At 44.2% G+C, this 27,716-nt stretch overlaps 1 protein-coding gene and 1 long non-coding RNA gene across 2 annotated transcripts in view; one reads left to right on the top strand and one right to left on the bottom strand.

The window, feature by feature from the left end:
* LOC128409814 (uncharacterized) overlaps positions 1 to 27,716 on the top strand; it is a 68,460-nt gene that overhangs the window by 26,063 nt on the left and 14,681 nt on the right. The window contains exons 4-12 of the mRNA XM_053380238.1: positions 1,796 to 1,912; positions 3,300 to 3,410; positions 9,658 to 9,798; positions 10,808 to 10,927; positions 12,088 to 12,161; positions 12,254 to 12,389; positions 13,123 to 13,218; positions 14,051 to 14,155; positions 27,425 to 27,560. Coding sequence (XP_053236213.1) covers positions 1,796 to 1,912; positions 3,300 to 3,410; positions 9,658 to 9,798; positions 10,808 to 10,927; positions 12,088 to 12,161; positions 12,254 to 12,389; positions 13,123 to 13,218; positions 14,051 to 14,155; positions 27,425 to 27,560 — 1,036 coding nt within the window. The remainder of the gene's footprint in view (positions 1 to 1,795; positions 1,913 to 3,299; positions 3,411 to 9,657; positions 9,799 to 10,807; positions 10,928 to 12,087; positions 12,162 to 12,253; positions 12,390 to 13,122; positions 13,219 to 14,050; positions 14,156 to 27,424; positions 27,561 to 27,716) is intronic.
* Positions 13,464 to 27,427, bottom strand: LOC128409815 (uncharacterized). The gene is made up of 3 exons (XR_008329316.1): positions 27,220 to 27,427; positions 14,000 to 14,351; positions 13,464 to 13,846 (listed from the first exon to the last, which is right to left on the bottom strand). It is a non-coding gene; the product is annotated as an uncharacterized LOC128409815 (long non-coding RNA).

Genomic DNA, 27,716 nt, shown 5'->3' with positions numbered 1-27,716 from the left:
TCTAGATCAAGGGAAGTAATAGTGCCACTGTATTCTGCTCTGGTCAGACCTCACCTGGAGTACTGTGTCCAGTTCTGGGCACCACAGTTCAAGAAGGACACTGACAAACTGGAACGTGTCCAGAGGAGGGCAACCAAAATGGTCAAAGGCCTGGAAACGATGCCTTATGAGGAACGGCTAAGGGAGCTGGGCATGTTTAGCCTGGAGAAGAGGAGGTTAAGGGGTGATATGATAGCCATGTTCAAATATATAAAAGGATGTCACATAGAGGAGGGAGAAAGGTTGTTTTCTGCTGCTCCAGAGAAGCGGACACGGAGCAATGGATCCAAACTACAAGAAAGAAGATTCCACCTAAACATTAGGAAGAACTTCCTGACAGTAAGAGCTGTTCGACAGTGGAATTTGCTGCCAAGGAGTGTGGTGGAGTCTCCTTCTTTGGAGGTCTTTAAGCAGAGGCTTGACAACCATATGTCAGGAGTGCTCTGATGGTGTTTCCTGCTTGGCAGGGGGTTGGACTCGATGGCCCTTGTGGTCTCTTCCAACTCTATGATTCTATGATTCTATGATTCTATGATATATACAAATATCTACAGAAGCAGTTCATCTAATCAGACAGAGTACCTGCGCCTTGAGGCAAAAGAAGACTCCACACTCATCTACACCACTCCACCACTATTGGACAGGCTTCCCTTTTAAACCGGTGAGAGCCAATCACCTTACTGTGGGGTGCCACAAAAGAGAACACCCTCTCCCAATTTCAGTCGTGGAGGGAGGGTGGGGAAACCCGTAAGAGGCTGTGGGTGCAGGTATTAGTTCTCTTAAAAAGCGGGAAGAGCCTAGGGTCAGCATATCCAGGACAAAAGTGTGTCATGAGAATGAAAGACGAGGCTGCTGGGTTAGACCAGCAGCCTGCACAGTCCAGCATCCTTATCTCACAGAGACCAACCAGATGCCCATGGGAAACTGGAAAGCAGAATTCGAACACAGAGCCCTCTCCCCTTCCTGTGGTTTCCAGCAACTGGTATTCAGAAGCATTCCTGCCTCCAACAGTGGAGGCAGAGCAATTAGGACATGCTGAACTTGTCAACTTTCAAATTCCCCAAATGAGGAGTACTAAAGAGTTGTAATAGGGACGCGGGTGGCGCTGTGGGTTAAACCACTGTGCCGCTTGGGCTTGCCAATCGGAAGGTTGGCGGTTCGAATCCCTGCGACGGGGTGAGCTCCCGTTGTTCGGTCCCAGCTCCTACATACCTAGCAGTTCAAAAGCACACAGTGCAAGTAAATAATAATAATAATAATAATAATAATAATAATAATAATAATAATAATAATAATTTATTTATATCCCACCCTCCCCAGCCGAAGCCAGTACTGCTCCGGCTGGAAGGTAAACGGCGTTTCCGTGTGCTGCTCTGGTTTCGCCAGAAGCGGCTTAGTCATGCTGGCCACATGACCTGGAGAAACTGTCTGTGGAAGCAAACAAATGCCAGCTCCCTCGGCCTTAAAGCGAGATGAGTTTTAAGCCCAGAGTCGTTTGCGACTGGACTTATTTGTCAGGGGTCCCTTTACCTTTACCTTTAAAGAGTTGTAACATGACTTGGGAATTCAGAAGATGTGTAAAATTGCATACAAATCATTAAAACAATTGCCTAGTACTTGCAATCTATTATTATTATTCAGTATTACCCGACATTTTCAGACGGTAAAACTGAAATTCTTTGGTTTTCCAAAAGCAGTTGATGTAGCTGGTGGGGTCTCCTCCCTGTGACTCACCCAAACCTTCCCCAACCCTTAGAACGCCCTCTATAGATACTATGGACTCAAGCTGCGGGATTCCAGGAGCGCAGAGACAGTCCACCAGTACCTGCACTTACTCCTGACGTTGCCTCTCGAAGAGGAAGCAGACAGAGAGGTGAGTGAAAGTGTGGGATGTTAGGGGGGAGGAGAGCCAGCGGGACTGGGACTGTGCTCACACGGAGACTCTCCACCTCCAGCCGTGTCCTGGAAGAGCCTCCTCCTTCTGAACCCTCCTGCTTCAAGCGCCTCCCCAGGCTGCTCCCCAGTGTCCCACCACCACAATCCAGGGTCCCCCACTCTTATTCATCCAGCCAGTCCCTGACATTACCCCACAGACCCCACCAGCCCTCTGTCCTGATTTCTGCTCATGACCTTCCTTCCTCCAAGGATTTCGTGCCCACCCAGTCACCCCCTCAAAGCCTCTTACAGGAGGAACCGCTTTTCAGCATTCAACATATCTGGGGCAGATTTGTTTAGTTTTGGGTTAGATCAGAGCAGCCAACAAGTGGCTCTCAATGCCTTTCTTGGCAGCCCTCAGCAACCTTGGAGGCACCCCTACACACCTGTAGGCCTTGCATCACCTTCCTAAAGCTGGGTAAGGAGGTGATGGGCTTGGGGAAGGAGGCAGGTGTGATCTGTCAGGGTCCTAGAGTCCTCAGTTAGCTCTTTCCCACCTTTGGCAAGAAGGTGGGAAGGCGCTAGGTCCCACCAGAGCCTCGTGCCTCCTTCCCAAAACCCAGCGCCTCACCTGCCTACCTTTGGGAAGGCAGCATGCGGGCCGGGGGTGTGTGTCAAATTTTGGCCTTGCTCCCCTCTCCCACACGACAAGTCAGTGTGCGGCCCACAGGTTCTATGCTGAACTACTCTTGTGGCCCGCTTGGTATGAGATATTGGAGCACCCTGGTTTAGATGGTGCATATTTCTGCTCTGGCACCTTTGGGTGAGGGGTGGATTACAAATACTTCCAGGGAATAAATGATGCATTTTAATGTAGTTGGGTGTTTAATGAAGCCAAGAACTGTATCACAAGATTCAAAAATGTCAGAATGCAAGGCATCCTTGCATTGCAAGCTGCACATGAGTCTGGGAGGTGTGGTCTGGTCAGTTCACATCAGAATCCACAGAAATATCGTTCTTCAAACCACCCCTATTATTATCCGGGATGAAAGGATCTGTTCAAATTGGTTCTCTAAGTGTCTCATTTCTCCATTCTTAAATTTGGTTCCCCACATTTTGCAGCAATCTGCTTACAGAATCACATTTATCCTCCATCCCTCATGATCAGCTTAGCTTAATGGTTGCCATCAATTTCATTTTAATTGATTTTAATTAACTTTTATAATGAAATGTTTTTAGAATGTTGTACTATTTTATTGTTGTTAGCTGCCCTGAGCCCGGCTTTGGTTGGGGAGGGCGGGATATAAATAAAATTTATTATTATTATTATTATCACTAATTGCAATCAAGAAAACAACATTTTTGACGTGCCTCATTCTCCCTAGGGAATTTCTGAGGCTATTGGTGTGGCTTCAAGCACCCATATTTCCCAGGCGCTGATGGCAGTGCGGGATTTTGGCCGCGCAGCCATTGCAAGGAAGACAGAGACGTCTGAGGTAAGGGTGTGAAGTGAGGAAAGAGCGCAGCAAGAGTGTAGGTCAGCCATCCCCAGCCTGGTGCCCCTTCCCCATCCGTGTGTTTTGAATTGGAACTCCCATCAGCCCCTGACAGCATGGCCAATGGTTAGACAAAGGTCCTGGCAAATTGGATCCTTAGCGGCTATTTACATCCACACCAAAGCACGTGAAGCAGCCTGTGGGTTCCTCTGATCTAGTAAAACAGAGCTGTGTTGGAAAAGAACGAATCCTGCCCCATTTCCAAATATGCTCTTTTTCAAGGGATGGGATCCTTACCATTCCAAAAAGGCAATTGGATCTGCTCATCCTCTCAGTATGGAAGCCAGACAGCTTCCTCTGTGGGTATGTCTCAGTCATCCTTCTGAAGTGGGCTCCAGCAGTCCTGTCTCTGTGGCTCCAGATCCTAGATCTGATCTGATCCCTTGGCTCAGTCAGTCAGTCAAACGGATTCGTTAGAAACCATTGGTCATCCCCCAAAGTACGCTGACCCCTGTTTTTAGGTTGGTTGTCAGATGGTTGGTTGGCATTTCTTCAATAGTGGAAGCTAATGGGGGACCCCCAAGGGTCATCTAGCCCAACCCCCTCCGATGCAGGAATCTCAGCTCAAGCATCCCTGAGAGATGGCCATCCAACCTCCAATGAAGGAGAGTCCACAACCTCCCAAGGGAGAGTGTTCTGCTGTCAGAAAGCTTTGAATGAAGAACCTCTTAGAGTTTGGAAGAGGGGACACCTCTCCAACTGAGGGGAGGGAGCAGAACCCAAGAGAGCAGGCAGGCGGCAGGCTGGGAGAGGCAGAGAGAAAGAGGGGAGAGGTTTCAGCTGCATCCCGGGGCAGGGCAGCTGCCAAATTTGCTCTCGTGCAAGGGTTCTTCTGCTTATGGGAGTGCCTGCTGGCCCCATTCAACTATGTTCTAGAGCAGACCCATTGAATTTAATGAAGATGACTAAGTTAGGCCCATTCATTTCGACAGGTCTACTTGAAGCAAAGCATAGTTGAGTGTCACTCTCTGTGTTCACCTCCATGTATTCGTTAATTAAGCGAATTATTACAAAGGCATAGTAACTGCGTGCGGATCTAACAGTTCCATAACCTGAGGGGGCCTTGGGGTCATGTGCCCCCGACTCTCCAATTCTCCAACCCAGCTGGAAGGAGATCAGAACCTTTTCCTTCCACTTTCAGTTAACTTCCCTCAAGCTTCTGGTCTCCGTTTTGCAACTGTGCTAGAGGAGAAGGGAGCAGGAGCCGATGAGTCCAAGGCTCATTCACACAATAATAAACCATAGTTTATCACAGAGGTAACCAAAATGGGGCCCTTCAGATGCTACAGACTGCAACTCCCATCCCTCCTGACCACTGGCCATGCTGGCTGAGGCTGATGGGAGCTAGAGGCCAACCTATGTTGATGCCCTCTGGTTTATTGTTACATCTGAACGCAGTCCTGAACTCTCTTGTGCTCTGCCATCCAAGAGAAATGAAACCCAGGAGTGTGGTACCCCTGGATTTTTGCTGTGAGTTGGGAAATGACCAAGGAAATTTCCCAACCCTCACTATGGAGAAGATGAGCAGATCCACCCGGTTCATTTTAATTTTAAAAAAGCAGCTCCCATGGAAAAGAGCACCAGTGGTCAGTCTACCCTACACTGTCCTGCACTTCCTCCCTGGTTGACTGACCGAACCCAAAGAGAACACCTTCATGGTTCCTCGTCATCCTGGGGAAAAAGTGACCAGTGGGGTGTCAAAGGGTTCTGTCCTGGGCCCGTTGTTGTTCCACGTTTTTTTAAAATAAATGACTTGGATGAAGGAATTGAGGGGATGCTCATCAAATTTGCAGATGACACCAAACTGGGAAGGGTAGCCAATGCCACAGAAGACAGAATCGGGATTCAAGATAACCTTAACAGATTGGAGAACTGGGCCCAAACTAACAAAATGAAATTCAATAGGGTCAAATGTCAGGCTCTACATTTAGGCAGGAAGAACCCGATGCACATATATAGGGTGGGGGAGCCCTGGCTTGCCAGCAGTTTGAGTTTCCTGGAGGAAAAAAAAATACAAAATTTGTAAGTCTGCACAACAACTTGTTGTTGTTGCTTAGTCGTTTAGTCGTGTCCGACTCTTCGTGACCCCCTGGACCAGAGCACACCAGGCACTCCTGTCTTCCACTGCCTCCCGCAGCTTGGTCAAACTCATGCTGGTAGCTTAGAGAATCATAGAATCATAGAATCATAGAATCATAGAGTTGGAAGAGACCACAAGGGCCATCGAGTCCAACCCCCTGCCAAGCAGGAAACACCATCAAGGCACTCCTGACATATGGTTGTCAAGCCTCTGCTTAAAGAACTCCAAAGAAGGAGACTCCACCACACTCCTTGGCAGCAAATTCCACTGTCGAACAGCTCTTACTGTCAGGAAGTTCTTCCTAATGTTTAGGTGGAATCTTCTTTCTTGTAGTTTGGATCCATTGCTCCGTGTCCGCTTCTCTGGGGCAGCAGAAAACAACCTTTCTCCCTCCTCTATGTGACATCCTTTTATATATTTGAACATGGCTATCATATCACCCCTTAACCTCCTCTTCTCCAGGCTAAACATGCCCAGCTCCCTTAGCCGTTCCTCATAAGGCATCGTTTCCAGGCCTTTGACCATTTTGGTTGCCCTCCTCTGGACACGTTCCAGTTTGTCAGTGTCCTTCTTGAACTGTGGTGCCCAGAACTGGACACAGTACTCCAGGTGAGGTCTGACCAGAGCAGAATACAGTGGCACTATTACTTCCCTTGATCTAGATGCTATACTCCTATTGATGCAGCCCAGAATTGCATTGGCTTTTTTAGCTGCCGCGTCACACTGTTGGCTCATGTCAAGTTTGTGGTCCACCAAGACTCCTAGATCCTTTTCACATGTACTGCTCTCAAGCCAGGTGTCACCCATCTTGTATTTGTGCCTCTCCTTTTTTTTGCCCAAGTGCAGTACTTTACATTTCTCCCTGTTAAAATTCATCTTGTTTGTTTTGGCCCAGTTCTCTAAACTGTCAAGGTCGTTTTGAAGTGTGATCCTGTCCTCTGGGGTGTTAGCCATCCCTCCCAGTTTGGTGTCATCTGCAAATTTGATCAGGATGCCCTTGAGTCCATCATCCAAGTCATTGATAAAGATGTTGAATAAGACCGGGCCCAAGACAGAACCCTGTGGCACCCCACTGGTCACTCTTCTCCAGGATGAAGAGGAACCATTGATGAGCACCCTTTGGGTTCGGTCAGTCAGCCAGTTACAAATCCACTGAGTGGTAGCATAGTCAAGACCGCATTTTACCAGCTTCTTTACAAGAATATCATGGGGCACCTTGTCAAATGCCTTGCTGAAATCAAGGTAGGCTACATCCACTGCGTTCCCTTCATCTACCAGGGTTGTAATTCTGTCAAAAAACGAGATCAGGTTAGTCTGACATGACTTATTTTTCAGAAATCCATGCTGACTATTGGTGATCACAGCATTCCTTTCTAGGTGCTCACAGACTGTTTGCTTAATGATCTGCTCCAGAATCTTCCCTGGTATTGATGTCAGACTGACTGGGCGGTAATTATTTGGGTCCTCTCTTTTGCCCTTTTTGAAAATAGGGACAACATTTGCCCTCCTCCAGTCTGCTGGGACTTCGCCTGTTCTCCAGGAATTCTCAAAGATGACTGCCAGTGGTTCTGAGATCACATCTGCCAGTTCTTTTAATACTCTTGGATGCAGTTCATCTGGCCCTGGAGACTTGAATACATCTAGACTAGCCAAGTATTCTTGTACTATCTCCTTAGTTATTCTGGGCTGTGTTTCCTCTGCTGAATCATTTGCTCCAAATTCTTCAGGTCGGGCATTGTTTTCTTTATCGGAGAAGACTGAGGCAAAGAAGGCATTGAGGAGTTCAGCCCTTTCTGTGTCCCCTGGTTGCATTTCACCATCTTCTCCTCTGAGTGACCCCACTGTTTCTTTGTTCTTCCTTTTGCTACGAACATACCCATAAAAGCCTTTTTTGTTGCTTTTAACCTCTCTAGCAAGCCTGAGTTCATTCTGTGCTTTAGCTTTTCTGACTTTGTGTCTACACGTGCTGGCTATTTGTTTGAATTCCTCTTTGATGGTTCCCCCCTTTTCCATTTTTTGTACACATCCTTTTTTAATCTTAACTCAGTTAAAAGTTCTTTAGATAGCCACCCTGGCTTCTTTAGGCACCTTCCATGTTTCCGTCTCATTGGTATTGCCTGAAGTTGTGCTTTTACTATCTCCCTCTTAACAAACTCCCAGCCATCATGAACTCCCTTTCCTTTTAGTATTACTGTCCATGGGATCTCACCCAGCACTTCCCTAAGTTTTATGAAGTCGTCTTTCTTAAAGTCAAGAAATTGAGTCCTAGTATGCTTGGCTGCTCCTTTCCGCTGTATAGTAAACTTCAGAAGAGCATGATCACTCGCGCCTAATGATCCTTCCACTTCTACCCCACTAACCAGGTCATCAACATTGGTTAGGACCAGATCTAAAATGCCTGTTCCTCTTGTTGCTTCTCCCACTTTCTGGACAATGAAGTTGTCTGCAAGGCCAGTGAGGAATCTGTTTGACCTTATGCTCTTGGCTGAGTTTGACATCCAACAAATATCCGAGTAATTGAAGTCCCCCATTACTACTATCTCCCTTCCTTTTGCATGCTTGGCCATCTGTTCCAGGAAGGCATGATCTATGTCCTCCGTTTGGCATGGGGATCTATAGTAAACTCCCACAATGAGGTCACTGTTATTCTTCTCTCCCTTAATTTTGACCCAAATGCTCTCACTTTGGCTTTGAGGTTCTAAATCTTGGATCTCTTTACAGGTATACACATCCCTGACATATAACGCCACTCCTCCTTTCTTGTCTGGTCTGTTTCTCTGAAATAGATTGTATCCCTCCATTATTACATTCCAATCGTGGGACTTATCCCACCAGGTTTCAGTGATGCCTATTATGTCATATTTAGTTGGCTGTACCAAGAGTTCAAGCTCATCTTGTTTATTTCCCATGCTTTGCGCATTAGTGTACAGACATTGAAGTCCATTAATCATTCCCCCGTGTCTCTTATTTTAGGATTTTTTCCTCCCACCACTAGGTCTGCGTGCTGTTTGCACGCAGAGAGCTTGTCCCCTTCTCCTTGTGCCCTCCACCTTTCGCACAACAACTTACTGACTACTAAACTGACTTACTGACTACTAAACTGACTCAAGGGCATCCTGATCAAATTTGCAGATGACACCAAACTGGGAGGGGTAGCTAACACCCCAGAGGACAGGATCACACTTCAAAACGACCTTGACAGATTAGAGAACTGGGCCAAAACAAACAAGATGAATTTTTACAGGGAGAAATGTAAAGTATTGCACTTGGGCAAAAAAAAGGAGAGGCACAAATACAAGATGGGTGACACCTGGCTTGAGAGCACTACATGTGAAAAGGATCTAGGAGTCTTGGTTGACCACAAACTTGACATGAGCCAACAGTGTGACGCGGCAGCTAAAAAAGCCAATGCAATTCTGGGCTGCATCAATAGGAGTAGAGCATCTAGATCAAGGGAAGTAATCGTGCTGCTGTATTCTGCTCTGGTCAGACCTCACCTGGAGTACTGGGTCCAGTTCTGGGCACCACAGTTCAAGAAGGACACTGACAAACTGGAACGTGTCCAGAGGAGGGCAACCAAAATGGTCAAAGGCCTGGAAACGATGCCTTATGAGGAACGGCTAAGGGAGCTGGGCATGTTTAGCCTGGAGAAGAGGAGGTTAAGGGGTGATATGATAGCCATGTTCAAATATATAAAAGGATGTCACATAGAGGAGGGAGAAAGGTTGTTTTCTGCTGCTCCAGAGAAGCGGACACGGAGCAATGGATCCAAACTACAAGAAAGAAGATTCCACCTAAACATTAGGAAGAACTTCCTGACAGTAAGAGCTGTTCGACAGTGGAATTTGCTGCCAAGGAGTGTGGTGGAGTCTCCTTCTTTGGAGGTCTTTAAGCAGAGGCTTGACAACCATATGTCAGGAGTGCTCTGATGGTGTTTCCTGCTTGGCAGGGGGTTGGACTCGATGGCCCTTGTGGTCTCTTCCAACTCTAGGATTCTATGATTCTATGAATATTTTCCCAGCTGCTAAAAGGTCCCAACTAAATGGTGATTTGTCTCCAATTGCACTTAAGGTTCCCAAACTCACTTTCCCCATCCTTTCCCTCCAGAATACTAGCAAGACGAATGCCAGTATCACCGTCATCCTTTGCTGCGGGCAAATGGCATTCGGGGCACGGCAGGATGATCTCCCCTTTTTTATAGACGTCATCACAGAGGAGCTCCTCTTCCAATTCCAGAACAGCAGGAAGGTATGGCTCTGATTATCACACGGACTCCTGTTGTTTGTTCTCTCAGCTATACCATACTTTTCCGTGTATAAGACGAGGTGTTTTTTATTATTATTAAAAAATGATGTTTAAAAATGAGGGTCATCTTATACACAGATAGTGCATAGGGGGACGTGGGATTGGTTGCCGCTGCAAGCCGGAGATAGTCAGCGGCTATTGTGCATGTTATTGGTGGCTGCGGCAAGGGGTGGTGTTGACTGGCTGTCGCTGCGGCAATTGGGAAGGCGATTGGCGGTTTCTGCCGGCGAGGGACAGACAATAGGTGGGTTTTGTGACGTGTGTGAGTGGCAGCATAGGTCCAGCAGGTGAGCAATATTTGGAATCCCCTCCCCCAAATAGCTGAACAACTGTGGGTGATCCTCCCCCCCAAAAGCTCAGCAACTCTGGGCAATCCTTCCCCCATTTTCTTAATTTGGAGTCCCCCAAAATAGGGGGTGTCTTATACACGAAAAAATACGGTATATCCTGCCTTTCTCCTGTCATACGACTCCATTTCCCCCGTGGTCACCATCCAGGCACTGAGCAGACCTCCTGAGCTCCGTCAAGGTCCTTGCACCACATGCCTTCAGACTGTGCCCTAGGGCAGGGTCTCTGGCTTCATCCACCGAAGGGTTGTAGACTGGGGTGTATACTGACTCCACCCTTAGGACCAGATGGGGCACTACAGTGGTACCTTGGTTCTCAAACTTAATCCATTCTGAAACCAAAGCGTTCCAAACCAAGGCACGCTTTCCCATAGAAAGTAATGCAAAATGGATTAATTCTTTCCAGACTTTTTTAAAACAAACCCTAAAACAGCAATTTACCATGAATTTAACCATCTAACAAGACCATTTCTGGGTTAGGGTTAATTTTTGGATTGGGTTAGTGTTAGGGTAAGGATTAGAATTAGGGTTAGGGTCAGTGTGGCTTTATGTTTCCTTGTGATTTTGATTCAAACTCAATTTTATAAAATCCCTTCTCCTTTCAGAACCAGGCTTTGAAGAAGAGCTTTATGAAGGCAGCAACTCTAACAACCAAGGCGCTTGTGCAATCGAATGTGGGATATGTCACCTTCCCCCACAAAGACGAGCTCACCTTCTGCATCATAGTGAGTAAAAAGAAAAAGAAAAAAAGAGGGGGAATCTCCTGGGGTTTATTTTCAGAGCGTTTTTTCTTAAAAATAGCTGTGTAGGTCTAGCTCTGGGTTGCATGTTCTGACCATCTGGCCCCAAACCATTTCTGGGTGGTCACGTTCTGCTCCAACTCAAGTTTCCAAACCCTCTAGAAAGGCAGCCCTACATTGTGGCAACCTCAGCAGGATGTCACCAGCGCCTAAGTAAAAGAGGCTAGGTTCTCCCAGGAGGAGAGGGTTGTCGATGGCTCCCAGCCATGATTGCTATGTTCTACCTCCACAGAGGAAGGAAGCAATGTTTCTGAATATAGTTGCTGGAAGCCACAGGTGGGGAGAGGGCTCTTGGGCTCATGGTCTGCTCCCTGGTTTCTCACAGACGTCTGGTTGGCCACTGTGAGAATGCTGTGAGGATGCTGGACTAGATGGGCCCTTGGCCTGGTCCAGAAGGCTGATCTTATGCTGTTCTTATGTGGTAGAGCTCTGCCCAGGAGAAAAAGGGAATCATAGAATCCTAGAGTTGGAAGAGACCACAAGGGCCATCGAGTCCAACCCCCTGCCAAGCAGGAAACACCATCAGAGCACTCCTGACATATGGTTGTCAAGCCTCTGCTTAAAGACCTCCAAAGAAGGAGACTCCACCACACTCCTTGGCAGCAAATTCCACTGTCGAACAGCTCTTACTGTCAGGAAGTTCTTCCTAATGTTTAGGTGGAATCTTCTTTCTTGTAGTTTGGATCCATTGCTCCGTGTCCGCTTCTCTGGAGCAGCAGAAAACAACCTTTCTCCCTCCTCTATGTGACATCCTTTTATATATTTGAACATGGCTATCATATCACCCCTTAACCTCCTCTTCTCCAGGCTAAACATGCCCAGCTCCCTTAGCCGTTCCTCATAAGGCATCGTTTCCAGGCCTTTGACCATTTTGGTTGCCCTCCTCTGGACACGTTCCAGTTTGTCAGTGTCCTTCTTATTCCCAGATCCAGGAAGCCCACTCTTCTCCTCTAGGAGGACCCACTTGCCAATTGCAAAGAAGTTGTCAAGTGGGCTGGATAGAGAGCACAACTCAGGGCTTGGTGTGGTGGTGGCAGGGATGGCGCCTCCAGTTCCCTGACATGCTGTGTGCTTCCCCACCACAGGAGGTTATCAAAGAGGAGCCGATGGCATCGCTCACCATATTACACCAAGCGATGGAAACTATCATTCGCATGACGTAAGTACGGCCAGACACAGTACATATTTCTTCACCAGGTTTATGGACTGCTGGGTGCCGATCCTTTCCTCTCCCCTTCTTTCTCTTTTCAGTGCCTTGAGACCACGCATGGACCCCCTGCTCCGGTCTCAGCTGCTACAAAAAACCATCAGGAAGGTCTTCCAATTGCCATCATTGCAGGTTACGAAGGTCAAAGCCGGGAGCTCTGTGCCAGCAACACAGAGCCAGGTGACTGGACCTTCTGCTTCTGGAGGAAAATGGGGTTGCCAGGTTAAAGGATTTGAGGGCAAAGAGTCTGAGCCGTGTAAGCTGCAAAGAATGCTGCCCGAGACACTTGACCCATCACAATGATGTAACAGCCAGAGACTTGGGGTGTATATTTTTGATTTTAATCACGTTTCCATATTTATTGCATTTCACCTTTGGCTAAAATGCATCCACAAATGATTCCTGCATGCCTGCATTTTGTGACTCTCATGCCTCCCTCCTACGCTGCATTTAATTTTATTTGTTTGCTTGTTTGTTTATATGCTGCCCATCTGACTGGGTTACTCTAGCCACTCTGGGCGGCTTCCAACAAATTAAAACACAGCCAGACATCAAATATTTAAAACTTCCCTATGCAGGGCTGCCTTCAGATGTCTTCAGATGGAAGTATAATGATGTATCTCTCTGACATCTGATAGGAGGGTGTTCCACGGGGTGGGCCCCACCACCAAGAAGGCCCTCTGCCTTGGAACACCCCAAGGAAGTTGAGCCCAGTGTGGAGTCCTGTATCTTTATATCACATGACCTGTAACCTTACATATATCAAGAAACGTTTGCTGTTTATGACTCTTTGTGTGCCTTGCTTGAAGCCCTGCATAAGCTTTGTTACGAATTTGGACTAGAAGGCTCCAGAGCATGTGGGATTTCCATGGGGGTCTTCAGCTTCTAAGTGCTTTTGCTTCTCTCCTTCCAGGACTGCTTTCAAGAGACCATCTACATCTGGCTCAACATGCTCACCAGCTTGCTGTCGGAGGCCCCCTCTCTGGAGACGCTGCAGGAGATATTAGTGGTAAGGGAGCCCCCAAGGTGTCAGAGCAGGGGGAAGCAGCAGCTTCCATGCTGGAGGACAGACCCTCTTGAAATGAATGCACGGGGGGCATCTGCGGCCAACTCGCTGGTTGTGGGTGCTGATGGTCAAGTGGGCCTCTGTTCTGCTAGCAATGCTTGTGCAAGGCACACAAGATATGTCCTCTGCTGATGGCGTATGGGGAAGGGCTGTGGCTTGGGGCAGAGCATCTGTCTTGCATGCCCAAGGTCCCCGGTTCAGTCCTCAGCATCTCCAGGTGGGGCTGGGAAAAGGCTCTCTGCCTGAAAGGCCAAAGGGCCAACTGCCAGTCCTCAGTACCTGTGGATCAATGGCTGGGCTTGGTCTAAGGATGCTTCCTGCATTCCATTGCTATGGCTGTGGTGAGGTGTATGTTGTATTGTTGTAATTATCACACACACAAACACACAAATGACAGATTGCAGGGCGGTTCACAACATAAAAATACACAATCAGAACAGAAAATGCATAATAAAACAAAAGCAACCCAAGAGCCAATTAATATCTAATTCTACTAATGCTTTTTTTTTAATGGCTTCTTTTTTCTGTGTCTTTAGTTGTTCTTGTTTTGTTTGTAAGCTGCCTCGAGTCCCTGTCTGGGAAAAAGGTGGGGTATTATTATTATTAATAATAATAATAATAATAATAATAATAATAATAAACAAATTGCAGCAAACTTTCTCCTTTACAAAACAACCCCTTTTTGCAATTTGTCCCCTCTATGAAGCTTTGTGAATTTGCAAACCTGGATTAAGGGTTGTCCTTCCATGTGATGACGATGATTTCTCTCTCGCAGCACACAAATGGCTGGATTGACTCCACAAAAATCAGTGAGAGGCAAAGAGCAGTCAAGACCACCAACGTACTCATGAAATATGTCTCCGAGCATTTGGACTTTGATGTGAGTGACCAAGGCTTAACGCTGCAATTTCAAATCGTATTGCGTTGGAAAGTTCAGGTGTGAACTAGATGAAAGCTGTATGGCATGGCCATCCCAGGGGAAGGTGCCAGCCAGTGCTATTTTTCTAGAAAAAGAGGTGCCAGGACTCACCATGAACTCACCTCCCTCATTCTCTTATAATGGCAATAGCGCCCACCTGAGAGGTGCCAGTGTTAGCTATTTGCAGTATAGTAGCACTGCAGAGAGCTTGCTGGGGGGTCCATGCATTAAAAAGGGACTCAGAAATAACTAAACAAGGTTTTAATAACAAACACAAAAACTCCTTATACACTAAATACACCAACAACAAACCAGACCCAACCACCAACCCATCCCCCAGGGTAATGGGAGAGCTAGGTGCTGCTCCTTATATACTACACCCAAATGCTGACACAGCTTAATCAATACAACTCAGCACCTGCTGTGTTTCACAGCTGTAAAGCTGGGTCTCGTTATTTTGCTCTGGCCCTTGCTCTGGCCCCTTAAAGACATACACAACTGGTGGAACAATAATGAACCTTTACATTTAAAGAAACCATTCAACATTTCCCCTGCGGTTCATCATTGTGGAACAAAAACATAAAGCATATTTTGTACATGTCTTTCATGAGTAAGCTTTGGAAGTGCTTTTGTAAAAATGTCTGCAATTTGATTGTCACCTGGAACATATTGAAATACAATCATTTCGTCAGCAATTAGTTTCTTTACAAACTGTAAACGTAACCTTAAGACTCTAGTGCGCTGCGTATTGGTCTCTGAACACAGGATAGCGAGTCCGCTCTGGGAATCAAGGTAAACTCTTACTGGTAGTGTTACTTTCATCTGTAGGTCTGCAAATACTTGCAGATACCATTCCACATCATGAGTGGCCTGAACGCATGCACATAATTCACTCTCTGTTGTGGAGAGACAAATAATGGTTTGTGTCTGGGACTTCCATTCAAATGGACAACCGTTATAACAAAACACCATACCAGACACATCCCTGCAATTATTTTGTTCCACTGCATGAGATGCATCGCAGAAAATTTCAAAACCTTTGTCAATACATGATGTAAACTGCAACCTATAATGTTTGGTATGTTTAAGGTACATTACCACTCTCTTAAGAGCAGAGAAACATTGCGTAGTGGGCTTTTCCACAAATTTTGCCAGAAAGTGAAAGGCATAAGTTATATCTGGTCTTGAGATTCTTTGAATGAAATTTAGCTTGCCTATAGCAGAACGATACAAAGTTTTGTTAGGAAATGGCTTATCTTCACCTGTAAAGGTGAAACCACACACCATAGGCGTTTCCTTCCCATTTGCATTTTCTTAAACCCATTTTGAATCAATAAGTCTCATATCTGGGGTTTGTGGTACAAGAGACCAGGTGTTATGCTCTTTTAAAGAAGCTATCTCAGAGTTCGTAGCTTTATACCAATTTACAGCTTGGTGCTTAGGTAAATTCTGAACATCATTGTAGCTTTTTGGCTCAAAAACCGCCTTATTGGCATACACAGTATTTAAATGTTCATCTGCAAAACATTGTGGCTTCTGTCTTTTTCTATCTGAATGTCTCAGTCCGGAAGGAGAGTCAGACTCCTCAGACTTAATGGGACTAAGTGAACTACTAGTTTCAGGTTGTAAATCATCATTGTCAGACTGAAGAGGTGCCTGTAGGCTAAGCTCACAGTCAGAAAACTCAAGAGAATCTAACCTCCCCTCGGGTGCCTGTGACTTTAAATCATCAAACAAATTATCAGATTCAACAGGCTTTTTGTCTTGTTCCATTAATTCAGAAGCACCATTTCCTGCTGCTGCTGCTGCTGCTGCTTCCTCTTCTTCCTCAGTGTCATTTATACCGTTAGTATCTTGGAAAACAGCAACGCCATTCCAATTTACAGTTTGTATCATGCTTCTGGTAATATGAAATTTGCCAGTTGCTGGTATGTAAATTCTGTACGCCCCCTGCTGGTAGCCCATTAATTTTCCCTGAACACTACGCTCACCCAATTTCTGCTTAGCGGGATAATGCATAATTATATCTGAATCCCAAATGCGTAGGTATTTCAGATTAGGGCGTTTTTTAAACAGCTTCTCATAGGGGGTTGTTAGGATATTTCCGTTCCACCTTAAACAGGGAGCAGGCTGTTGTTTGAGTCACAGTCTGCGTACTTCCGGCTCACAGGAAGTTTATGTTTTGTACATAGCTATTGTTTCTCTCTCTGTGCCTGAACACGCAGGCAAGCAGTCATGTTTTTTCTTTGTTCTGACCAACGCTGAATAAAGTTGTAAATAATGCTCTCCTGAGTGCATCTTTCGTTGTGCGAACTCTGCAAAGGGCGTGCACAAGTCCTCGGAATGTGGAAAGCTGTTTCTGAGGCTTGTGTCGCTAATCGACTGATACTGCGTTCCTACGGGAGGTTGATGGATCGTCCGAAGTCGACGTGGGGGCATGATGGCCTTTGTCTCCCTGGCAGTATCCCAACAGGGGTGACATCTAAACCAGAATGATAACTGCGATTTCTAACGTAACAAAAGGCATCGAGCGCTTCAGCCCAAAAGACTTTGGGCAGATTAGCATTGTGCAGATAAGTTTTAACCCCTGCCTGCAGGTCACGCTGCACAACTTCAACAAGCCCATTTTGCCAGGGACTTCGGGCACAAGATAACTCATGTGTAGTCCCCTGCGCTTCCAGGAAATTCTCAAAATCCTCAGAAACAAATTCCCCGCCCCGGTCAGTAAACAGGTTCTTAATTGGTTTGTTAAAATGCGTTTTTACCCAGTTGCAAAAAGCTCTGTACTTCTCAAATGCTTGGGACTTCTCAGCTATTGCATAAGTCCAACAATATCTACTATACTGGTCTATCAGGGTAAGCCAGTACTTTTTTTTTTTTTTGGTATAATATTTATTGAAATTTTACAAAAACATAAAAGAAATAAGAAAAGAAAAAGATAAAAAAAGAAAACATACAAAAATACACAAAAAAAGAAAAAAAGAAGAATAAAAATACAAAGTACAAAAAACGAATAGATACAAAAGAGTTAAAAACAAATCCATTTTTTGTAACTTTAAACTCATTAGCTTGTTTCCTTGACTTCCTCACACCTCCCCTTTTTGTATTCCCATTTAAATAATCAAATCAGCAAATCCTTACCCTCTTTCGTTTATCTTAACTCTATATCTTAACATATTATAACTCTATATTTTCATCCATTATCAACTCATTTTTGCATATTCTCATTAACTTTGTTGCTAATACCTCTTATTTTCAATCCAACATCATTTTTAATATTCATTAATTTTACAGTGTTTCTGAAGATAGTCTTTAAATTTCTTCCAATCTTCTTCCACCAACTCTTCTCCCAGGTCTCGGATTCTGCCAGTCATTTCCGCTAATTCCATATAGTCCATCACCTTCATCTGCCACTCTTCCAGGGTGGGTAAATCTTGTGTCTTCCAATACTTTGCAATGAGTATTCTTGCTGCTGTTGTTGCATACATGAAGAAAGTTCTATCCTTCTTTGGCACCAATTGGCCGACTATGCCCAGGAGAAAGGCCTCTGGTTTCTTCAGGAAGGTATATTTAAATACCTTTTTCATTTCATTATAGATCATCTCCCAGAAAGCCTTAATCTTTGGGCACGTCCACCAAAGGTGAAAGAATGTACCTTCATTTTCTTTACATTTCCAACATTTGTTATCGGGCAAATGATATATTTTTGCAAGCTTGACTGGTGTCATGTACCACCTGTATATCATTTTCATATTATTCTCTCTTAAGGCATTACATGCCGTAAATTTCATACCGGTGGTCCAGAACTGTTCCCAGTCCGCAAACATAATGTTATGACCAATATCTTGTGCCCATTTAATCATAGCAGATTTAACCGTTTCATCCTGCGTATTCCATTTTAACAGCAAGTTATACATTCTTGAAAGTATCTTAGTTTTGGGATCTAACAATTCTGTTTCCAATTTTGATTTTTCCACCTGGAAGCCATTTTTTTTGTCCAAATTATAGGCCTCTCTTATTTGATAATAATGAAGCCAGTCTCGCACTTTATCTTTTAATTTCTCAAAACTCTGCAATTTCAATTTATCTCCTTCTTGTTCCAATATTTCCCAATATTTCAGCCATTTGGCCTCCATATTGAGCTTTTTCTGAGCCTTCGCTTCCATTGGTGACAACCACCTTGGGGTTTTATTTTCCAGTAAGTCTTTATATCTTATCCAGACATTGAACAATGCTTTCCTGACAATATGGTTTTTAAATGCTTTATGTGCTTTAACCTTGTCGTACCACAAATATGCATGCCACCCAAAAACATTGTTAAATCCTTCTAGGTCCAAAGTGTCCGTGTTCTCAAGAAGCAGCCAGTCTTTCAACCAGCAGAATGCTGCTGATTCATAGTAAAGTTTAAGGTCTGGCAGGGCAAATCCGCCTCTTTCCTTTGCATCAGTTAATATTTTAAATTTTATTCTGGGCTTCTTGCCTTGCCAGACAAATCTATAAATATCTCTCTGCCACTTCTTGAAACAGTCCATCTTGTCCAAAATTTGCAATGATTGAAACAAAAATAACATTTTTGGCAATACATTCATCTTTATAGCTGCAATTCGACCCAACAAGGAAAGCTTCAAATTTGACCATATTACTAAGTCTTTTTTCACTTCTGTCCAACATTTCTCATAATTATCTTTAAATAAATTTAAGTTCTTAGCCATCATATTAACCCCCAGATATTTTACTTTCTTAACTAATGTTAAACCTGTCTCCTTCTGAAACCTCTCCTTCTCAATCGATGTTAAATTTTTCTCAAGAACTTTAGTTTTTGACTTGTTCAGCTTAAATCCTGCCACATGACCAAATTCTTGAATTAGTTCTAATACTCTTTTCGTACTAGATTCTGGCTCCTGTAACGTCAAAACTAGGTCATCTGCAAAAGCTTTCAATTTGTATTGTTTGGCTCCGACCTGGATACCTTTAATCAGACGGTCCCTTCTAATCATATTTAATAAAACCTCCAGGACTGAAATAAAAAGCAATGGGGAAATTGGGCAGCCTTGTCGTGTCCCTTTCTCTATCTTAAATTCCTCTGTCATCACATTATTGACTATTAGCTTAGCCTTTTGTTCTGAATAAATTGCACTTATACCATTTTCAAACCCTTGACCCACCCCCATCCCCCGAAGATTTTTCTTCATAAAATTCCAAGAAATATTGTCAAGGGCTTTCTCCGCATCTATAAAAATTAAAACTGCTTTAGTATTAATGTTCACTTGCAACTTCTCCAATATGTTAATTATGTTCCTCGTGTTGTCAGACAAATGTCTACCTGGGAGAAAGCCAGCTTGGTCCTTATGTATCTCTTCCACTAATACTTTTTTTTATCTATTAGCCAAAATATCAGCAAAAATTTTGTAATCCACATTGAGCAGGGATATGGGGCGTTAGTTCTTAAGCTGTGTCTTTTCAGACTCCGTTTTCGGTATAAGTGTAATGTAGGCTTCCTTCCACGACTCTGGCGCTTTTTTCCCCTCCAAAATTTCATTACAAACCTCCTTTAGTGGTTGAATTAACCAATCTTTCAAAGATCTATAGTATTTTGAGGTTAAGCCATCCGGCCCTGGAGATTTACCCAACTGCATATTCTGAATGGCACCTTCTACCTCCTGTTCTGTAATTTTGTAGTTCAGCATTATCTTATTTTCATGAGAGATTTTTTGTAATCCATTTGTTTTTAAAAATTGGTCTATATCAAACTCTTTCTGTGGCCCTTGTGTATATAACTCTTTAAAATACCTCTGGAAGCATTTTCTAATTTCCACTGGATTCTGAATGTTCTTTCCTTCCACTTCCAAATTTGTGATAGTGTTAAGTTTTTGTCTTTTTTTCATTTGCCAAGCTAACAATTTTCCACATTTATTAGCCGATTCAAATGTCTTTTGTCTCATTTGTTTAATTTTCCATTCAATTTCTTGGTTCATCATCTTCATATATTGCACTTGATATAACTTTATGTCTCTCAGAATCTCTTGTGACTTTGGTTTCGCTCTTAGTTTCTTCTCACCCTCCTTTATTTTTTCTAAAATTTTATCTTTTTTCCATTTTGGGCTCTCTTCTTTATTGTATTCTGTTGGATCAGAAACCCCCTCATAACTGCTTTACTTGCGTCCCAGATTATTCTTTTTTCAGTAGTAGTATTCAAATTTATCTCAAAATAGTCTCTCAAGGTTTTTTGGGCCTTCTTGATAACCTCTTGATCTCTAAATAAGGTGTCATTCATCCTCCATCTGAAGGAACCGATTGGTGTTAGTTTCATCTCCATTTTCACAGCATTATGGTCGGAGCAAGTTTTTGGGCAAATTTCCACTTTTTGAGTCTTAGGTGCCAGTCCTCTAGTTATCCATATTTGGTCAATTCTTGTCCATGTCATTTTGGCTTCAGAGAAGAATGTTCCCTCTCTTCCTAGGGGGTTCTTAATTCTCCAAATGTCAATCAAGTCCATATTGTCAGTCAGTTCAAAAAAGGTTTTTGGTAGTCTGCCATCTTTAGTTACAATCTGTCTCTGCGACTTGTCCATATTTGTAGATACCACTCCATTCATATCTGCCATCATAATGATGTTCCATATAGTGATCCATATAGTCTAACAATGTCTCGTGCAATTTCTTAAAAAATTCAGATTTTCCCTCATTTGGTGCATAAACTCCTACTATTAAAAATTTTTCTCCTTGTGATCGAATTTCGATTGCCACAAATCTTCCTTGATCATCTTTAAAAACAAATTTCGGTGACAGGCTCTCTTTGGTGTAAATTACAACTCCTCTCTTTTTAACCTTATCCGATGAAATAAACTCTTGACCCAATCTTTTATTAAACAATACTTTCCTGTGTAGCCTTATCACATGTGTTTCCTGTAAACAAATTAAGTCCAATTGTTCCTGTCAGGGGCTCAGGAGCAGGAGCACTGGGGAGAGAGGAAATGGAGAGCGAAGGGGAAGAATCCGAGGGCAGCGTAGGGGAGTATGACAGTGACCCGAGAGATTCCATGAGCTTCTCCAGCGAATCAGAAGATTCCCAGAAGGGGGCGCCAACGGTCAGGGCAAGGGGGGTCCCAGGGGGGACGCACCAGAAACAAGGAGCCAGAGGGGAACCCCAAAGCAGCAGCGGGGGATCAGGACCAGTTTCCCCACCAGAGCGTAGTGGGGGGGAAGAGTCACATGTGTCAGGGCCAGCGTCTCCTCCAGCGGGGAGAGAAAGTGAGTCAGGGCTGACCACGCCTCCAACGGAGGGGAGGTCAGTTGCAGCTAGCCCCCCCAGAGGGGGAAGCAGTGACAGCAGCAGTGAAAAGGTCAGGAGGAAAGTTACTGGCTGGGCGCGCGCGCCAAGTTCAAATGTACAGGCGCGGGGGACAGCAGGAGACCCGGATGGGGAACCAGCTCCTAAAGCCCGCCGGAGAGAGGGGGAAGGCTCAGGGGATTCAGCGTCAGAAGAGTCTAGAAAGGGCGAGACCCCAACGGCCAGGCGGATCCAGAGGTGGAAGGAACAGAGGAAGAGGTGGAGTAAGGCGAGAGTCTTAAACTGGTGTCTGGGGGGAGGAGATTCAGATGGAGCATCAGCGATCTAGAGTTTGAGACGTAGAGCTGCACGCTCTGGAAGTGAAACTGAACTTCAATAAAGACTTTTGTACTTAACAACGAAGCAGCGTTGGTCCTTTGTGAGCTGGGACCTCGGGCAGCTCTGACAGTTCCTTTTTCAATAAATGAAAAACTTTCCTCCTCTTCTCCGGGGAGTTAAGTCCATGAATGTTCCAACTTAATAATTGCAGAGACATGGTGTATTTATTCTACTTTCCTCCAACTGCTCCCAGTAATTCCTCTTGTTCTGACGGTGGTATCACTTTTTCTAATTTGTCCAATCCCAAAGGTGGTGGTACTATGTCTAGTACTCCTGGTTTTAAAGCTCTTAGCTCTTCTAGAACTTCTTTTTGCAGGTCTTCTTCGTGGTCTCTCAGGAATTTTTCCTTGTCTTCCACTGATCTTATTTTGAACTTTTTCCCTTTAAAGGTAAAGGATAGGCCTTGAGGGAATTCCCATCTAAAAACAATTCTGTTACTTCTCAACAGGGCCACCAGATCTCCGTAGTTAGTTCTAAGATCCAATAAGTATTTCGGAATATCCTTGAATATCTCCACTCTTGAATCGTTTATTTCCACGGTCTTCTGGAAGTGCAGACTCAGTATTTTATCTCTCTCTTCTTTCGTTCGGAGGGTAACCAAACAGTCTCTCACCCTGTTCTTTCTCCCTCCTCTTCCAAGTCTAAAAGCACTTACTATCTTGAAATCTTGCTTAGCATCCAAATTCCAAAATTCTGCAAATTCCTGCGTAAGAAAGTCACTTAAACTGTCTTTTTCCAATTCAGGGACCGCCCTGATCCTCAGATTAGTCTGTTTTTCCTTAAGTTCGATCATAGACAGAAGCGACCGGTGGTCCTTTAGCTCTTTGCATATAGTTGGAATCTTTTCCTCTACAGCCAGCACTTTTTCCTTTGCTTCCTCAACTGCCTTTTGGTTCGAAGCGGATTCTTGCAACAGTCTTTCAATAGCTTCTGTATTTGAGTTCACCTTCTGCCCCAAATTGTTGATGCTAGTAGTATTTTGGTCAATTTTAGTAGTCGCTTCAGTAACTTGGTTACTTAATTTTTCCAAGGTTTCAAAATTTTTATTTAATACTGAAGTGAATCCCTCTTCAGTAGCCATTCCTTTAGACCCAACTTGTGCAGGATCTTTTCCTTGTGCAGGATCTTTTCCTTGTGATGCAGAAGGGGCAGATACAGATGCAGAGGCAGATATGGATGCTCTGCGCTGCTGCGTTACACTAGTCTGCTGCTGTCTAACCTTTCCTGATCTTGTTGTCTTTTCCTGAAGCAAGTCTGCCATGCCACTTTATCTAAGGATCTGAAAATCAAGGTCAATCCCACGGCCAAAACTTGTTTTGCTGTGGAAGTTTCCCAGGCCAGTCGAGAGTGGAAAATCCCCTGGCTAGTTGCAACAATTTCAAAGTTCCTCTAGGGGGACACAGTAACGATCAATGGTATTGCAATAGAGTCTCTTTTCCGATTTTCCAAAGTCCCCCTTCTACAAAAGAAAAAAGCAACAGTTCCAAGTCCAAAGTAACCCTCAGAGTAAAAGTGTCTCACTTGCAGAGTTAACTGTCACAAAGTTACATTGTCCATAAATAGTGTGATTCTCAGTACAGCAATTTTATTAATCTGGCAGTCCGTTCCCAAGGATTAAGTGGTGGTCTTTACTCCTTTTTCTCTCCACTTTTTTTGCAGGCAAAATACATTTTATCCTCTTCCCTCCCCTCTCCTGCAATTCAGGGAGGGAAATCTTTTAATTTGACGTTAGGATTTAAGTCCTTTTAAACCCAGCTCTCCAGCGTTAGCTTGATCAGTCTTTGCTTTGATCTATATACAAAAAGGAAGGCGGACTTCCTGTTTGCGCCTTCCCGTTTCAGTGCCAAATTAATCCTATTTTCCTTAAATTCCCCGGTCTTTGAACTTGACCTACTCACGGGTAGTTGTTTGTTAGCCAAATTGTCCCAGGAAAAAGGTCAGCGCTCTCCGGCAACAGCTGTGCGGCTTCGCTCCACGGAAGAAGCAGTTGGCTCTCAGCACCGCGCCTATCTCCCCGTTTCGCTCCGGGACCCCTTGCGGGGTTCCCTCGCAGTTAGGGGGGCGCTGAAGGTGCCCGCTGAGTCCCACGAACACAGGCTTCTCCCGCCTGTAGTTTTCTAAGGGGTCCCCGCATCGCCGTCGCGACTAGACCCGATTTCCGTGGAGCTATTCCCTCACAGCTGGAGGGAATCCGCCATTACCGATGGTGCCGCCTCCGGAAGTCAGGGTAAGCCAGTACTTAGAACCCCCTAATGATGGTGGGAGTGGCCCAACTAAATCATAATGTACACGCTCAAATGGCTCAGTTACTTTCCTATCTGAGCACCTACCCTTGAGTGCAACCTTAATGTTATTCTTGCAACAGGATAGACATTGTATAAAGAATTTACATGGTTTTAAGTTTAGGCCATTAACAATATTCTTTGTCTTAATTACATCAGCAAAATTCAGATGTCCCAGAATTCTGTGTGCTTCATGGGCACACCCGGAATGTGGCCTTACATTCCTCAACCCCTGGCTTGACTGTGCTGCTCTGCAATTTATAGGCGATTGGGAGTAGGTGCAAAAATACAGTCTATATAAACCATCAGAGTCCTGGGCATACAATAGATGTTTGTTCCCATCGAAAAACTCACACATTGACTTTAAGAAACGCACAGTTATGCCTTGACGAGCAAAACATCTTACTGACAATAAATTGTCCACTGACGGGCAGTAAATGCAGTTCGCTATCGTAATGTTTAAAGAGTCAAGTTTAATAGTACCCCTGCCAAGCGACTGCAAGACTTGTGAATTGGCTAAATGTACATTACCAATTTCCTCTTCAAAAGAAATAAACAAGCTTCGATCATTGCAAATGTGCTGGGATGCTCCTGAGTCCACAATAAAAGACTTCCACTTGGCACCTTTAATTCTTTTACGATCTGTACTCCGAGCATGAAAAGCTCACGGCTCGTTTCTGTCTTTACGGTACGATGTCGGCTGCTGGGCTGACGACCGTGACTGACGAACAGAAACAGACTTGGGAGTACTTTGCTTTCTTTTGGATCTGCAGTCCTTTGCAAAATGTCCCTGCTTATTGCAGAACCAATAACGCTTTGCAGCTTTAAATGCAGTCGTATCACCACAAGTTTGCATATGGCGTTCCTCATTGTTTCTGGAAATAGGAGTGCTTATGGCACAAGCCTCCCTTCTATCCAACTCGCCCATTAATCTTGCCGTTATCCCTTCCACAGTTAATTGTGCTGGTGGAACGGCAGATATCTGGCTAGCTACACCATCAAAGTCCTCATTAAGGGAACAAAGAATGATAAAAACATACTGAATATCAGGTATCTCTATGTCCCTTTGAATTAATTTGCAGCGTATTGCCTCCAGACGTCTCAAATGTGCTGCCAAATCAGATTTTGGAACAAGAAGGAGACAAATTGAAATTGCAGAGTTTTGAGAAACTAAAAGATAAAGTGTGAGACTGGCTTCATTATTATCAAATAAGGGAGGCTTACAATCTGGACAAAAAAATTGGCTTCCAGGTGGAAAAATCAAAATTGGAAACAGAACTGTTAGACCCCAAAACTAAGATACTATCAAGAATATATAACTTGCTGTTGAAATGGAATACTCAGGATTAAACGGTTAAATCTGCTATGATTAAATGGGCACAAGATGTTGGACATAACATTATGTTTGCTGACTGGGAACAGTTGTGGACCACCGGTATGAAATTTACGGCATGTAATGCCTTAAGAGAGAATATTATGAAAATGATATACAGGTGGTACATGACACCAGTCAAGCTTGCAAAAATCTACCATTTGCCCGATAATAAATGTTGGAAATGTAAAGAGAATGAAGGTACATTCTTTCACCTTTGGTGGACTTGCCCAAGGATTAAGGCTTTCTGGGAGATGATATATAATGAAATGAAAAAGGTATTTAAATATACCTTCTTGAAGAAACCAGAGGCCTTTCTCTTGGGCATGGTCGGCCAATTGGTGTTAAAGAAGGATAGAACTTTTTTAATGTACGTTACAACAGCAGCAAGAATACTCATTGCAAAGTACTGGAAGACACAAGATCTTCCCACCTTGGAAGAATGGCAGATGAAAGTGATGGACTATATGGAATTGGCGGAAATGACTGGCAGAATCCGAGACCAGGGAGAAGAGTCGGTGGAAGAAGACTGGAAGAAATTTAAAGATTATCTACAGAAACATTGTAAAATTAAGGAATGCTAAAATGATGTCGGAATGAAATGAAGCGGTTTTAGCAACAATGTTAAAAGGAGTATGTAAAATGGATTGTTAATAGATGAAAATATAAAGTTATAATATGTTAAGATAAAGAATTAAGATAAAAACAAAGAGGGAAAGGATTTGCTGAATTAACCATTCGAACTGGAATACAAAAAAGGGAGGTGTGAGGAGGTCAGGGAAACAAGTAAATGAAAGGCAAGACATGGAATGATGGATTTATTTTTAATTGTTTTTATTTCCTCTGTATTTTGTATCTTTTGTTTTCTTTTTTCTATCTCTTTATTACTTTTGTAATTTCTTTTGAAATTTTAATAAATATTATTTTTTTAAAAAAAAAAGTGTGCTGCCAAATCACCACCAGGCTGCAACTTGGTCTGGTACAGCTGCTTGAAAAACGTCAATGCGGACGCTGACTCTTTTCTAATATGCACTGCTGCAAGACTGTCCCACATTTCTTTGGCAGTTTTCTTATTTCTTATATAGACTACTTGCTGGTTGCTGACTGCCAAATTAATTATTGCCCTGGCTTTCGCATCTCCTTTTGACCAAGCATTAGTTACAGGGTCAGGAGGGTCATCAGTTACATAGGTCCATACTTCCCTAGAGGTCAAAAGCGCCTCCACCCGAAAAGACCATAAACTATAGTTCTCATCTGTTAGCTGTGGGAACACCAGAGCCTTCTTGGCTTCTGGAACCCGGTCAACCATTCTGGAACTCTTCCAGACCCACAGAAACTACACTAACAGGAGAAGGAGTTTTCAAACCTTTCTCAGAGTCCAAAAATATGCAGTCATCCACTCAGCAGCTGGGCCCATAACCAAAGATGTTAGCTATTTGCAGTATAGTAGCACTGCAGAGAGCTTGCTGGGGAGACCATGCATTAAAAAGGGACTCAAAAATAACTTAAACAAGGTTTTAATAACAAAAACAAAAACTCCTTATACACTAAATACATCATCAACAAACCAGACCCAACCACCAACTCATCCCCCAGGGTAATGGGAGAGCTAGGTGCTGCTCCTTATATACTACACCCAAATGCTGACACAGCCATTCAATGAATGACACAGCCATTCAACATTCAACCATTCAACATTCAACCATTCAACAGCCAGAACTGAGTTCCAGTGAGTTCTGGCTGGGGAAAAAGCCCTGGGGCAAGCCTAGGGTGGGCCACCTAAGCACAGCTCTCTTGCCCTGCGCCCCTCTGTCACCTTTGCCGACTGAAAGCATGCCAGACGGTTTTCTCTTGCTGGGCTCTGTGGGACGAGGGCTGACTGTGCATCTCTCTCTTTCCACCTCCTAGGTATCCCAGGATTTCCCCCTTCTTGGACAGCTGGTGGCGCTCTTGTCCCTTCACCTCGCAGACAACGTGAAGGAGATTGGCCTGCAGTCAGCGGAGGCCTTGTACCATCTCCATTACATCATGATAGCCAAAATGGGTGAGGGTGATGCTGGGAAATGGCTTGTTTCTTGTAAGCCGCAGGGTGGGAGATCTGTAGCCCTCCAGAGGCTGCTCCAACTCCCATCATCCCTGAGTGTTGCCCATGCTGGCTGCTGCTGGTGTTGATCAGGGAGTTCAGGAGGGCCAGAATTCG

Source organism: Podarcis raffonei, chromosome 3, assembly GCF_027172205.1.
Source record: "Podarcis raffonei isolate rPodRaf1 chromosome 3, rPodRaf1.pri, whole genome shotgun sequence".
Classification (NCBI taxonomy): Eukaryota; Metazoa; Chordata; class Lepidosauria; order Squamata; family Lacertidae; genus Podarcis; species Podarcis raffonei.
Note: the sequence above shows the minus strand (reverse complement) of the source record. Positions and strands in the feature narration are given on the sequence as shown.